The sequence below is a fragment of the Pipistrellus hanaki genome, assembly GCF_964339955.1.
Source record: "Pipistrellus hanaki genome assembly, chromosome: 16".
In the NCBI taxonomy this organism is placed as follows: Eukaryota; Metazoa; Chordata; class Mammalia; order Chiroptera; family Vespertilionidae; genus Pipistrellus; species Pipistrellus hanaki.
In genome coordinates this window covers 41,665,233-41,677,419 of record NC_140518.1, presented here as the reverse complement: position 1 = coordinate 41,677,419, position 12,187 = coordinate 41,665,233, and the positions used below count along the sequence as shown (strand labels likewise).

General features: G+C 45.6%; 1 protein-coding gene across 1 annotated transcript in view; it reads right to left on the bottom strand.

Annotated features, from left to right (window-relative positions):
* DNAH9 (dynein axonemal heavy chain 9) overlaps positions 1-12,187 on the bottom strand; it is a gene marked incomplete at its 5' end in the record, with an annotated part of 292,809 nt that overhangs the window by 110,199 nt on the left and 170,423 nt on the right. The window contains 2 exons of the mRNA XM_084863896.1: positions 365-527; positions 8,747-8,943. Coding sequence (XP_084720022.1) covers positions 365-527; positions 8,747-8,943 — 360 coding nt within the window. The remainder of the gene's footprint in view (positions 1-364; positions 528-8,746; positions 8,944-12,187) is intronic.

The window sequence follows — 12,187 nt, the reverse complement described above, 5'->3', positions numbered from 1 at the left end:
ACTAAACACACGTTAAAAAGATGAATTCCTTATAGAACTTGGACAGACTGTCAGAGTTGCTCCTAAGTCTTGGAGCTGTGAGTGGACTTGATGTAGACGTGCTTCCGGTTGGTGTGAGAGCAGAGGCTGCACAGCCGTAGCTGAAGCAGCTCAGGTCCCACAACCGCAGACCTGGGAAGGCCATGCTCTCAGGCTGAGACTAAGGAGAGAAGGGCCTCTCACCTCCTCAGCCCAGAATCCAAGGAGAAAATATAATAGATGGACCGTTAAGCAGAGGTTCTGGGCAAGGGATCTGAGAGCTGATGAGGGGGAGGGTGGGTAGTTGGAGGAAGGCTGGCCTCCACCCACAGCCCCTCCTCCTTACCTTGAAGTCCAGGATCTGGTAGCCTTTGCGCAGTGTGATCTGGAACACGTCCATGGAGCCAATGAAGGCAGCCAGCCTGGCCAGGCTCTGCTTGCCGCTCCCACCCACCCCCACGAGCAGCGCATTGCCCCGTGGAGACTCCAGGATGCGATTGATGTGGCAGCTGAAGGGAAGGAAGCAGAGGCACCAGGCTTCAGTCAGGCTCTCTGTGAGGACTGTACAGTGAGGGTGCGTACAGTGAGGAGCTTACACAGTGAGAAGGGTGCACAGTGAGGAGAATGTGCACAGTGAGGGGGGTGCTCAGTGAGGAGGGTGCACAGTGAGGGGGGTGCTCAGTGAGGAGGGTAAATAGTGAGGAGGGTGCACAGTGAGGGGTGTGCACAGTGAGGAGGGTGCACAGTGAGGTGGGTGCACAGTGAGGAGGGTGCACAGTGAGGGGGGTGCACAGTGAGGAGGGTGCACAGTGAGGGGTGTGCACAGTGAGGAGGGTGCACAGTGAGGGGGGTGCACAGTGAGGAGGGTGCACAGTGAGGGGTGTGCACAGTGAGGGGTGTGAACAGTGAGGAGGTTGCACAGTGAGGGGCGTGCACAGTGAGGGGTGCGCACAGTGAGGAGGGTGCACAGTGAGTAGGAACTGTACTCTCCCTGGAGTGTATCATGGGCTCAGCTGTGGGACTGACTTAAATGGTCCCCATACCTGGCCTCCCCTTCTTGACTAAGTGGACTGAAGGCACCATGGTGGGCAGTGGAGGAACAGCTCAAAGTTGTCAGGCAGGGCTAGAGGGGGCATGTGATGGCAAGGATGAGCGGACCAGGGCTTACCCCTCCCCCTCCCCAGCTAATCCTGATTCTTCCTCCTCCCCATTTCATGTGGCTTCATCTCTCTGTGTTTTTGGGCAAGAGGAGGGGGCAGGAAAAAGAGAAAAGTAGAAAGCATACCAGCAGAAGACCAGAGGACAAGCATGGACAGAAGCAAAATAACAGGCAGCGAATAACAGGCTGACAGCTCTCTCACCCTTCCGGGACAATGATGCCCTTATAATGAACAACTGGATTGTTAGTGCCAGCCCTACAGCACCCACTTCTTTGGCTTCTGGATTCTTCCCTTTTCAGCAGTACTGACACTCTCAGTGAGCAGATTCTCACCCAGCAATGGGGAAACATCCCCAGGCCCGGCCTAGACCATACCCTCCAAGCAACCCACTCCTCCACCCCCTCCTGATGCCACTCCTCCATCGAGGTGCTCTCAACCTGTCCTCCAGGCCACCACCACCTTTTTATAAAAATTCCCTTCAACACTACAGGCCTATGTAAGAGATCTACATTCTCTATAAGAACAACTCCCATCCTTTTCTCATCTTCAAAACAATAACTATTCATTATAAAAAAATACATGGAACAGAAAGAACTACAATTCTATCTTGCATAAACACTATCAACATTAATTATATGTCCTCCTGAAGCTTTTCTAGCATGTGTATGCCTATAGGTCAATATTTATGTGTACATACTTTATTACATCAGGAAACTCAATATATTTCTATCCCATATATTTTCAAAATGGGGTTCACATTGTACACTGAACACAGTGTTTTGAAATCATTCTTTCTGCTTAGCAGTATGCTGTGATTATTTCCCTCTGCCACCGGGTTATCTGCTAACCCATGCTTTTATTTTATTTTATTTTTAAAAAATATATTTTATTGATTTTTTACAGAGAGGAAGGGAGAAAGATAGAGTTAGAAACATCGATGAGAGAGAGAGTCATCGATCAGTTGCCTCTTGTACACCCCCTATTGGGGATATGCCCGCAACCAAGGTACATGCCCTTAACCGGAATCGAACCCAGGACCCTTCAGTCCCCAAGCCTATCCATGCTCTATCCATTGAGCCAAACCGGTCTCGGCTAACCCATGCTTTTAATTGTGGCACAAGATTCCATTATACAGAATAAATCCCTTGTCTGTAGCCCCCTATTGGATATTTAGGTTGTTTCCTACATTTTCCAGTTATTACAAATGCTATGTGAATATTTTTAGTTCATATCTCTATGTCCATAGCATAAATTCCTAGTCAAACAGTAAGACAATTTTTATGGCTTATGTTACATACTGAAAAACTGTCCTAAGGCCCTAACTGGTTTGGCTCAGTGGATAGAGCTTCGGCCTGCGGACTGAAGGGTCCCAGGTTTGATTCTGGTCAGGGGCATGTACCTTGGTTGTGGGCACATCCCCAGTAGGGAGTGTGCAGGAGGCAGCTGATGGATGTTTCTCTGTCATCGATGTTTCTCTCTATCCCTCTCCCTTCCTCTCTGTAAAAAAATAAATGAAATATATTAAAAAAACACACAAAACAAAACTGCCCAAGAATGGTAGCATCAAAAGGTGAACATTGGAGGATGAGAATATGTTATACAGGGTTAGTTGAATGAAAATGTGTTAAGCCAGTGAATTTGGGGATACATAACAGTAATATAGCTGCCGTGGAGAAATGGATGCGATAAGGAGGAAGAGACGACAGTGGTGGTGATCTTGGGATCCAAAGAATGTGCAAAATAAGAACTCAGGTGGAGTCCACTCAAATAAAGCAGAGGGTAGATCTGAGGTTCACTTGTACAGGCTACCTCCTGTGTTCTTGTCTTGTCTTAATGATATTATCATGAGAAATTCCATATTCAAATTAACTAATGGTAATTAGAGGTAGGGCAACTTAGGGTCTAGCTTACCCCAATTTGGAGGAAGGGCTTGAGGCAAGTTTTGGCGGTGGGGTTTGACACGTCAACAAAATATGAGTGTGTATGAGGTGAAAGGGTTCATGTTAAGCTTCTATGGTTTGAATTTTGTTACTGCAAATTTCTTGCGTATCCTGATGACTTAGGCATGTAATGAGCATCAATAAACTACATGTCCATGGATCCTTATCCCCTCATCTCTCCTATGGGTTGTATCTGCTTAGCACCGTGGTTGGCAAACCATGGCTCGTGAGCCACATGTGGCTCTTTGGCCTCTTGAGTGTGGCTCTTCCACAAAATACCACAGCCTGGGTGAGTCTATTTTGAAGAAGTTGTATTCGAAGAAGTTTAAAAAATTTGGCTCTCAAAAGGAATTTCAATCATCGTACTGCTGATATTTGGCTCTGTTGACTAATGAGTTTGCAGACCAGTGGCCTAGCAGAACTCCTGCCTCCAGCAGAGGGGAGTCTTGCCCTCACCCTTGTTGACATTGAGTCTTGTGTTTATTGTTAGTCCTTACCCAAGGATATTTTTTCCATTGATTTTTAGAGAGAGGGGAAGGGAGGGAGGGAGGGAGAAAGGGAGGGAGGGAGGGAGGGAGGGAGGGAGAGAGAGAGAGAGAGAGAGAAATTAATGGAAGAGAGACATATCAATTGGTTGTTCCCACACACCCTGATAGTGGCTGGGGATCAAAATGGCAAACCAGGTATGTGCTCTTGACGAGAATTGAACCCGCAACCATTTGGTGAGCAGGCTAACACTAATCACTGAGCGACACTGGCCAAGGAAAGTCTTATTATTATTATTTTTTAAGTTTGCTTATTCAATGGTTGAAAATATTATGGTTTTAATTTTTTTGATATCTAGATAATTGACCATTTAAAAAAGATTTCTTTATTGATTTCAGTGAGGAAGGGAGAAGGAGAGAGAGAGAGAAACATCAGTGATATGAGAGAATCATTGGTGGGCCGCCTCTTGCATGGGGTTTGAGCCTACAACCCAGGCATGTCCCCTTGGCTGGAATTGAACCTGGGACCCTTCAGTCCGCAAGCTGATGTTCTATCCACTGAGCCAAGTCAGCTAAGGCTACCATTTTTCTTTGTAAAAATTAAATCTTTATTGTTGAAAGTATTATGTACGAATATGCCCCCTTTTGGCCCATTTTGACCTTGTCTAGCCCACCCAGGCTTCACCATCCTATTGTCTGTGTCCATTGGTTATGCATATATGCATACAAGTTCTTTGGTTGATCTCTCCCTACCTGCCCACCCACCTCTGCCTTCCCTCTGAGATTCCACAGTCTGTTGCATGCTTCTATGTCTCTGGATCTATTTTAGAACATTTTTCTCAGTAATCACTATATATTTTTTCTTTGTGAATTTTCTTTTTATGTCCATTGCCCACTTCTCAATTGTAGTATTCTTCTAAATTTCTAAGACCTCTTTATATATGTCTCAAAATCCTCTGCCACCCCCAATTTGGCACTATTATCTTTTCATTTTAATGTTTTAGATGTACAGAAAATTTTAGCTTTTTGGACTTAAATTGTATGTCCCTAAATGTAGTTAAAATTTATTTCTCTAGAAAGTTGGAAGTTTTTTTTTTGTTTTTTTTTTAACTGAGCTGCACTTAATTCTTTCATAATTTTCCTTTTCACTTCATAATTTTTTGTTGTGGCACTGCATTCTGTCTTGTATCAGGTAGACTTACACTGCTCTTGTGCCCTTATTAAACCATCGACTCTAGATGCCAGAAGAGTGTGTATAATCATCATGTTCTCTCCATAGTGCCAGCGCGTTGAAGGCAGCCTACACCGCTCTGTTAAACAGAGCAATGCGTAACTTATACCAGCATCGCATTTGGGATGACGCGCACAATTGCTCATTATGTTGGGTCAAGGAGTCGTCTGCTCTGTGCCTACATTAGATGGCATCTGACGACAATGACAAAAGGATAAACTCTGGTGCTAGGATACCCAGGTTCTCTCTTCTAATTAAAAGAAGGAGAAGGAGGGGGCAGAAATGGATTAACGGAAGAGAGAGGCCAGCTGGAGGATGAGGGCAAGTCCAGCTGGCTCTCTGGGCTGCCGGACACCCAGCTCTGCTCCAGAAAGCCTCGGCTCAGCTTAGCGTGGTGCGTGCTACTCAATATCTAAATGGAAAACACATCATTCGTGATGAAGTTTCCGAAGAAGAATGGCAGAGTCTGCAGCTGTCAGCATTGGGCTCCAGCTGGGGATTCATTAACAACCTCTGACGAGGGCAAAGGACTCTGCATTCAAATTACAACATTTACAGAGAAGATCAATATTCGGAAGGGCTACTGGGCCAGGAAAGCACGGCAGCCTGAGCTAATTTATTGCGGCACTTCTGGCCGATTAGAAACAAAGCTGACGGTGTACACAGCACAGCTGGAGGAAGCTGGCACACTGGAGACTGCCCCTCACCACCCCTCTCCCCCCCCCCCCACACGGAATGGGTCAGATATGGGAATGAAGGGGCACCAAGTACATCAGAGGTTCTTCTTCTTCTTCTTTTTTTTCTAAGAGAAAAGAAGAGAAGGCAGAAAAATACATGTGGCAGTGAATGAAAAGGGAAAGATCAGTTATGATCAGGCCCAGTGCAGGGAAAAGGTCCGGCGTGAAGCTTTAGAGACAAAGCAGAACAAGCATCTGCTGAGCTGGTGAAGGAAGCCAGGAGGAGGGCAACGTAGTACCATCAGGGGAGGAAACAACGGAGGGAAGAAAGACTGAGAGCTGCGAACAGCTCACCAAGTGCAAAGTACTGCATACTGGCAGCAGCCCCACGGCACGGGCACCCTCACCACCCTCATCCTCTAGAGGAGGAGACCGAGGCTTGGGCAGGTTACCTGTCCTTCTATAGGCCCACGGCCAAAGGTTGGCAGCACCAGGGTTTGAGCCTGGGCCCGGCTCAATCTACAGAGCATGTGCTGTGACTACTCCGCAGGCCCCATTATCAAGTTCATAGCAAAAGCAGCAAAGCTTAGGAAAGGTATAGGGAAGTGGTCGGCAAACTCATTAGTCAGCAGAGCCAAATATCAACAGGACAACGATTGAAATTTCTTTGGAGAGCCACATTTTTAAAACTTAAACTTCTTCTAACGTCACTCCTTCAAAATAGACCCACCCAGGCTGTGGTATTTTGTGGAAGAGCCACACTCAAGGGGCCAAAGAGCCGCATGTGGCTCGAGAGCTGTAGTTTGCCGACCACGGTTGTAGGAGATTCAAACTAAAGGAAATGCTAAGAATTCAAGTGGTGAGAACAAATAGCCAATAAACCATTGAAATGAGCTCAGGTCTTCTGGCACCTGGACATGCAGGCCCTCACCTTGGCCGGCCCCTCGACCCCTCAGCCCTGGGCGTTCCTGTGGAAGCGCACATGGTCCATCCCTCTCTGCCCCACCCTATTCCCTCCTTGGACACCAGAAGGAGGGACCTTTGGAGTGAATCCACATGCCTCTGCCAAGGGCACTGTGCAGTGACGAGAGGCCACGGATATGTGCTTCTCATGTGCTGGTTTGCTCTGTTTCTGTTGTAAGAGGAAGATGCATCTCTGCTCTTTCTGGGTGGTAGGGGCTGTAGAGAGGGCCGAGGAGCCTCAGGCAGGAAGGGAGGGGAGTGCAAGGATGGAGCCATGAGCAGTGGTATGTTAAATTACACATCCAGACGCACTTTATTCCTCAGAATTGCCCCTCAAGGCGGTTCATTATAGCCGTTATTTTTCCATTGCTAAAACAATGTTAGTTTGATCACTCACGTTGGAAACCACATTGACTGAATCACTTGCTATTGTCACAAATTTAATTTACTCTTAAAAGATAATTTGTCTCAATCCCAAGACTATGACACAGGCTCGGGTAGCTCTTAAAGAGGAGGAAAATGCTCATTGAAGATTCAACAAGATTACTGAACATTTCATTTTGTTGTTGACACTATCACAGATGTCTCCCATTTTCCTCTCCTTTGTGCACTTCCACCTAATGCCCCCTCCCGGGCCTTCATTTAAAAACCATTGTTTACTGCCCACCCACTATGCATCAGGCACTGTCCAAGGTACTGGACTCAGTGGTGAGTGGGACGCTCAGTGCTCAAGGAACTTCCTGGATGGGGGAGAGACAAAAGGAACAGGAAGAAGCATCCTAGTGTGATGGTTGCGATTAAACATTTTGGAACCAGACGGCATTAGTGTGAGCTCTGTTACTGATTTATGGGGTGTATGATGTTAAATGAACCTTCTTCAGGGTTTTGTGATGACTAATCAACATGGTGGGGGGTTTTCTTCAAAAATCTACAGATGCTTAGGGGCAGGTGTGGAATAAGAAGACAGTGGGGTTTTGTCACCTGGATGCAATGGCAGCAAAGTTAGGGAGCTTGCACCAGGGTGATTGAGCCCATGGTGATCAAGGAAAGTAAAGACATGGTAGATGAAGGGACAAAAGAGTCTGAGAAAGCAATTTATTTCTTTTAATGAAATAGTCTCGATAAAGTGTAAGAATAACTGGAACTGGAGCAGGTGAATGGAAGGGTAAGCAGTGCAAATCAGAGAGTGGAAAGTTGGAAGTTGAGATTTTGGAGGTGGGTTCATTCTTGATAGAAGTTACAGGATACAAACAAATAAATGAGTAACTGAGGTGGGATGGACAAAAGACCACTGGAGCTAAGGGGGAACAGAAAGACAAGGTGTACACAGATGCCAAGAATGAAGAAAGGTGTGATGGAAGAGAGAAGAATGGTCCCAGCATGAAGGATGCTGGTGAATGCTGGGAGTAATGGATGCTAGTAGATGACGGTAAGAAGAGGTAATGAAGAAGTAATGAGTATGGAAGTCCAGTTGCTTGTGCTTCAAAAATCTTGGAGTTTGTGGAGGATAAAAGGAGAAATGCCATTGGGATGGTGTGGGGTAAAGAGGTTCCTACTTCTCTCTAGGCTGTGGGGTACAGAGAATGGGGAAGAAAAACCAGCTGTCCTCAACTCAAGGTCAGTCAGAATTTATCAAGGAAGGAACAGTTCAGAGAAGCTGAAGATGAAGTAGATTTTTATGTTTAAGACCATGTGTACAGGAGACAGGCTGGAAAAATTGGGGCCGGCAGGGAGGGGAGCTAAATGGAGAGAGGGGGAATATAACGAGCAGTGTAGGGATACCAATGGCATGACCATAAACTATCTGGGAGGCTTAGTGACTAGTTCAGTGATTCATTTGATAGCAACAGCTCTTATAAGGACATTTCACTTTTGAAATAGATGTGCTCTTGTCTTAAACAAAGTGCTCCAATCTCATCATTATAAAATTGGCCCTGTAAAACTGGTCCAGCTGTCTGGACTAGAATGGGATCAGGATACAGATGCTGAGCTATCTGGTGCTTCTTTCGTTACCTCAGACTTTCCCATAGTGTCACTGTAGTCGTGCCCAGGGATTATGAATGACAGACAAGGAAATGATTCCTGTTCTGCCTGAGGTCGGCACCAGGGTGCCCCCTGGGGCCAGTGGCAGGAGCAGCAGCTGCCCCTTGACCTCCACAGAAGAAGCAGTAGCTGGATTCCTAGTTTGTCAGTGTCCTCCAATGCCTAGGTGAAACCCCAGATATGGGGAAGAGGAGGCAACCGAGAAAAGAAATCAAGAGAATCTACTTACACATGGCGCATGGCATCCTCAAACAGAACCAGGTCCATCACTGCGTTGACCTCATTGTGATTCTCCAAGGCTTCCGCCAGAGTCTGGGTCAAAAGTTCCCATGATTGCACGGGCATGTACTTGGGCTCCCCAATGCCGTTTGCAAAGTGGCAATACATGTTAAGGCTTCCAGTCTGCTCCACAGTCTCTTCCATGTCCTGGTGAGGGGACACAGGACAAGGGCCTGCCTTATTGACTCGGTTCCGGTTCCACACAGGGAGAAGAGCCCTGGTTTCCCTCTTCTCTAGGCACCTCCCTAAAATCAAGTATCAGTGCGATTCCAACAAGTTTCCTCTGAGAGAGCCCTCTAAGGCGGATACTTAATATTCGTGTATCAGGTCCATGAAGTCATGGATGATGTTTGATTCCTTTTGGGCTGAGTGTGAAAAGGAAGGGGAAGGTGCCCTTCTCACCAGCACAGTAAGGAATAGGCTTTGTGTCTGAGCAGAGCAGATGGGGACACAGGGTGCCCTTCTCTAAGCAGGGCTCTTCCACCACAGCCGAGTGAAGGAGATCATGACCCAATGGCCTCATCTCTCCAGCACCTTCCAGCACGTCTTGCTCTGCAACCCACAGCAGTATCCTAAGGCATCCTTTCCTGTTGCCTGTGTTAGTGCATTCTAGAGGATGCAAGCCCTGACCATAAGCTCAGCACAGAGGGCTTGGTTTCTGAAGAATATGCCACTAGCCATCCTTAGGTGACTGGTTTGTTTATAAGGACATTAATCATCTTTTAAAAATATATTTTATTGATTTCAACGAGGAAGGGAGAAGAGAGAGAGAAACATCAATGATGAGAGAGAATCACTGATCAGCTGCCTCTTGCACACCCCGCACTAAGGATTGGGCCCATAACTTGGGCACAGGCCCTGACCGGAAATCAAACCATGACCTCCTAAGTCAATGCTCAACCACTGAGCCACTCCAGCTGGGAAGGACATTGATCATCTTAAAGCTGTTGCCATAGAACCTCTATTTATAAACTTCCATAAGGATTTGGGCTTCTGATGTGCCAACTCTTGTCCCCAGAACAAACCGTGCCATGTTTAATGAATACTTAGTACAACTCAAGCTAAAAGAGGTGGAATCTGCTTCTCTTCACCACCACTCTGTTCGCTAAGTATTGAAGGCATGCTGATTTTCCTTTAATTCAGAAGGAACTACTTACGTATCAAACACAAACATCTGAGACTTCTGGAGTAAGAAGGGTTGTAGAGGAAGCAAGTCTAAGAAAGAATAGGTTTTCTAACACAAAGTTAAAATTTATACCAGCACAAGCAATTGCCCACACCGGCCATTCTTTCCTCCTGAAGTTCAGACTGGAGGGCCACCTGGAAGGGAGGCAACCAGCCTGCTGTTCACCAGCAGGGGCACTGCCCAGGACAAGGGTACTGTGGGGGCAGCCTTGAACATAGCATCTTACACCTAAGCCTGTGGGACTAGATTAATCAAACCTAGTGGAGGAAAAGTAATATCCTTAGGAAAACCAGGACAGTTGCCTGGTAATAATATCAGAGTTTTATTTATTTATTTATTTATTTAAAAAAAATATATTTTATTGATTTTTCACAGAGAGGAAGGGAGAGGGATAGAGAGCCAGAAACATCGATGAGAGAGATACATCGACTAGCTGCCTCCTGCACCCCCCCACCGGGGATGTGCCCGCAACCAATGTACATGCCCTTGACCGGAATCAAACCCGGGACCTTTCAGTCCGCAGACCGACATTCTATCCACTGAGCCAAACCGGTTTCGGCCAAAGAGTTTTATTTTGAAGGTAATTTTAGGGCCACAGAAAACACACTGTTCTGGTTTTGCTGGACAGTCACAATAAATGCCAGACATTTGGATAACATAATGCAGGAGAGCCATTCTCGCTAGTTGAGGAAAACTTGTGGAAACAGATGTGGGAGTACAGTTACCCAGCTTGAAAATGAGCTAATATATTGGGACTCTCTCCCGATGGCAGTCAATTTACACTGAGGATGCAGGAGAGGAACAGTGAAAGTGAGACCTGGAGAGTCTGGGCTCCAAAGACTCTTTGATGAACAAAATACGCCTCTAGCTCTGTGAGCAGAGCCAGGCTGGATAGAGGGGAGAGGGAAAACCAACCCAAACAGTGAAAAAGAGTTCTTTATAGTGAGACTGCATCCCTCAAGGGCCACACATCAGAGCACTTTAAGCTTTGTGGTAGACACAGGACTGTATCACTTTCTTGGTAAAAATTTGGCAACTTTTCTTTAATAAGAACACCAAGATTTGGTGCAAAGGTGCTTTAGGCTGGCATTTCAATTGTTGTTGGGACTCATAGATACAGAGATGGTTGCCAGGTAGGAGGTGGTTTGGGGCCTGGGTGAAGGGATTAAGAAGTACCAATTGTTAGTTACAAAATACTCCTGGGATGTAAAGTATAACCTAGGGATTATAGTCAATAATATTCTAATAACTATGTATGGTGCCAGGTGGGCACTAGACTTATCGGGGGATCACTTCATAAAAGTTTATGTCGAACCACCATGCTGCACACCTGCAACAAATATAAAATAATATTGAGTGCCAGCTGTAATTGAAAAATTAAAAAAAATTGAAAAAAAATACAAAGCCACAAATTCACAGCTTTTACAAAAATGATCCAAATGGCCTACTCATTAATTCCCAAATGTGCCTTCTACTTGCAACCTCATATCTGCAGGTATGTAGTTCCCTGTGCCCTGGGCATTCCTTTGTACACACACCAGGAAACCTGCTGAAGCCTGTTCATATCTACGGTCTCTACAAGGCCTTCTGGGAGATTCCACTCCCACAGTTACCATATGCTCCTGCTTTACATGGGAAAGTTTATGATAACCAACTGCTCATACTCTCGCTAACCTTTCATCTGTAGTAACTTACATTTATTAATATATTGAGAATAGGAAATTTTAAAATCACTTTAATCATAGAATTGAGGAGCCATTTTACCCAACTTTTTAATTTTTACAAATAAATAAAATGAGGTTTAGAGAGGTCAAGTGTCTCTGTAAGTCATGAAGCTGGTTAGTGGCAGAACTAGTCTGACTTTAAGTCCTGGACTCACTTTACCATAGCACTTTGTACAAATTCTTTAACAGAATGACTGTTGGGCATAATGGCTAAAACTTTAGAGATATTTAAACCAAGATTGCCAGACTCAGTAAATAAAAATACAAGAATCTCATGTAACTTACACCAAAAAAATTATTTATTTGAAATTCCATTTAACTGGCCATCCTACTTTAGAATCAAAAGGAGTAGTAGGAGCAAGCAGAGCAACTTGAAACAAAACAGAAAATCACGTTTCTGCTTAAGCACAACATCCTCCTAGAGCACGCGCAGCTTACAATGCCTTCCCCTTAGGACGCTCAGTGATCCAATGGCCAGAAA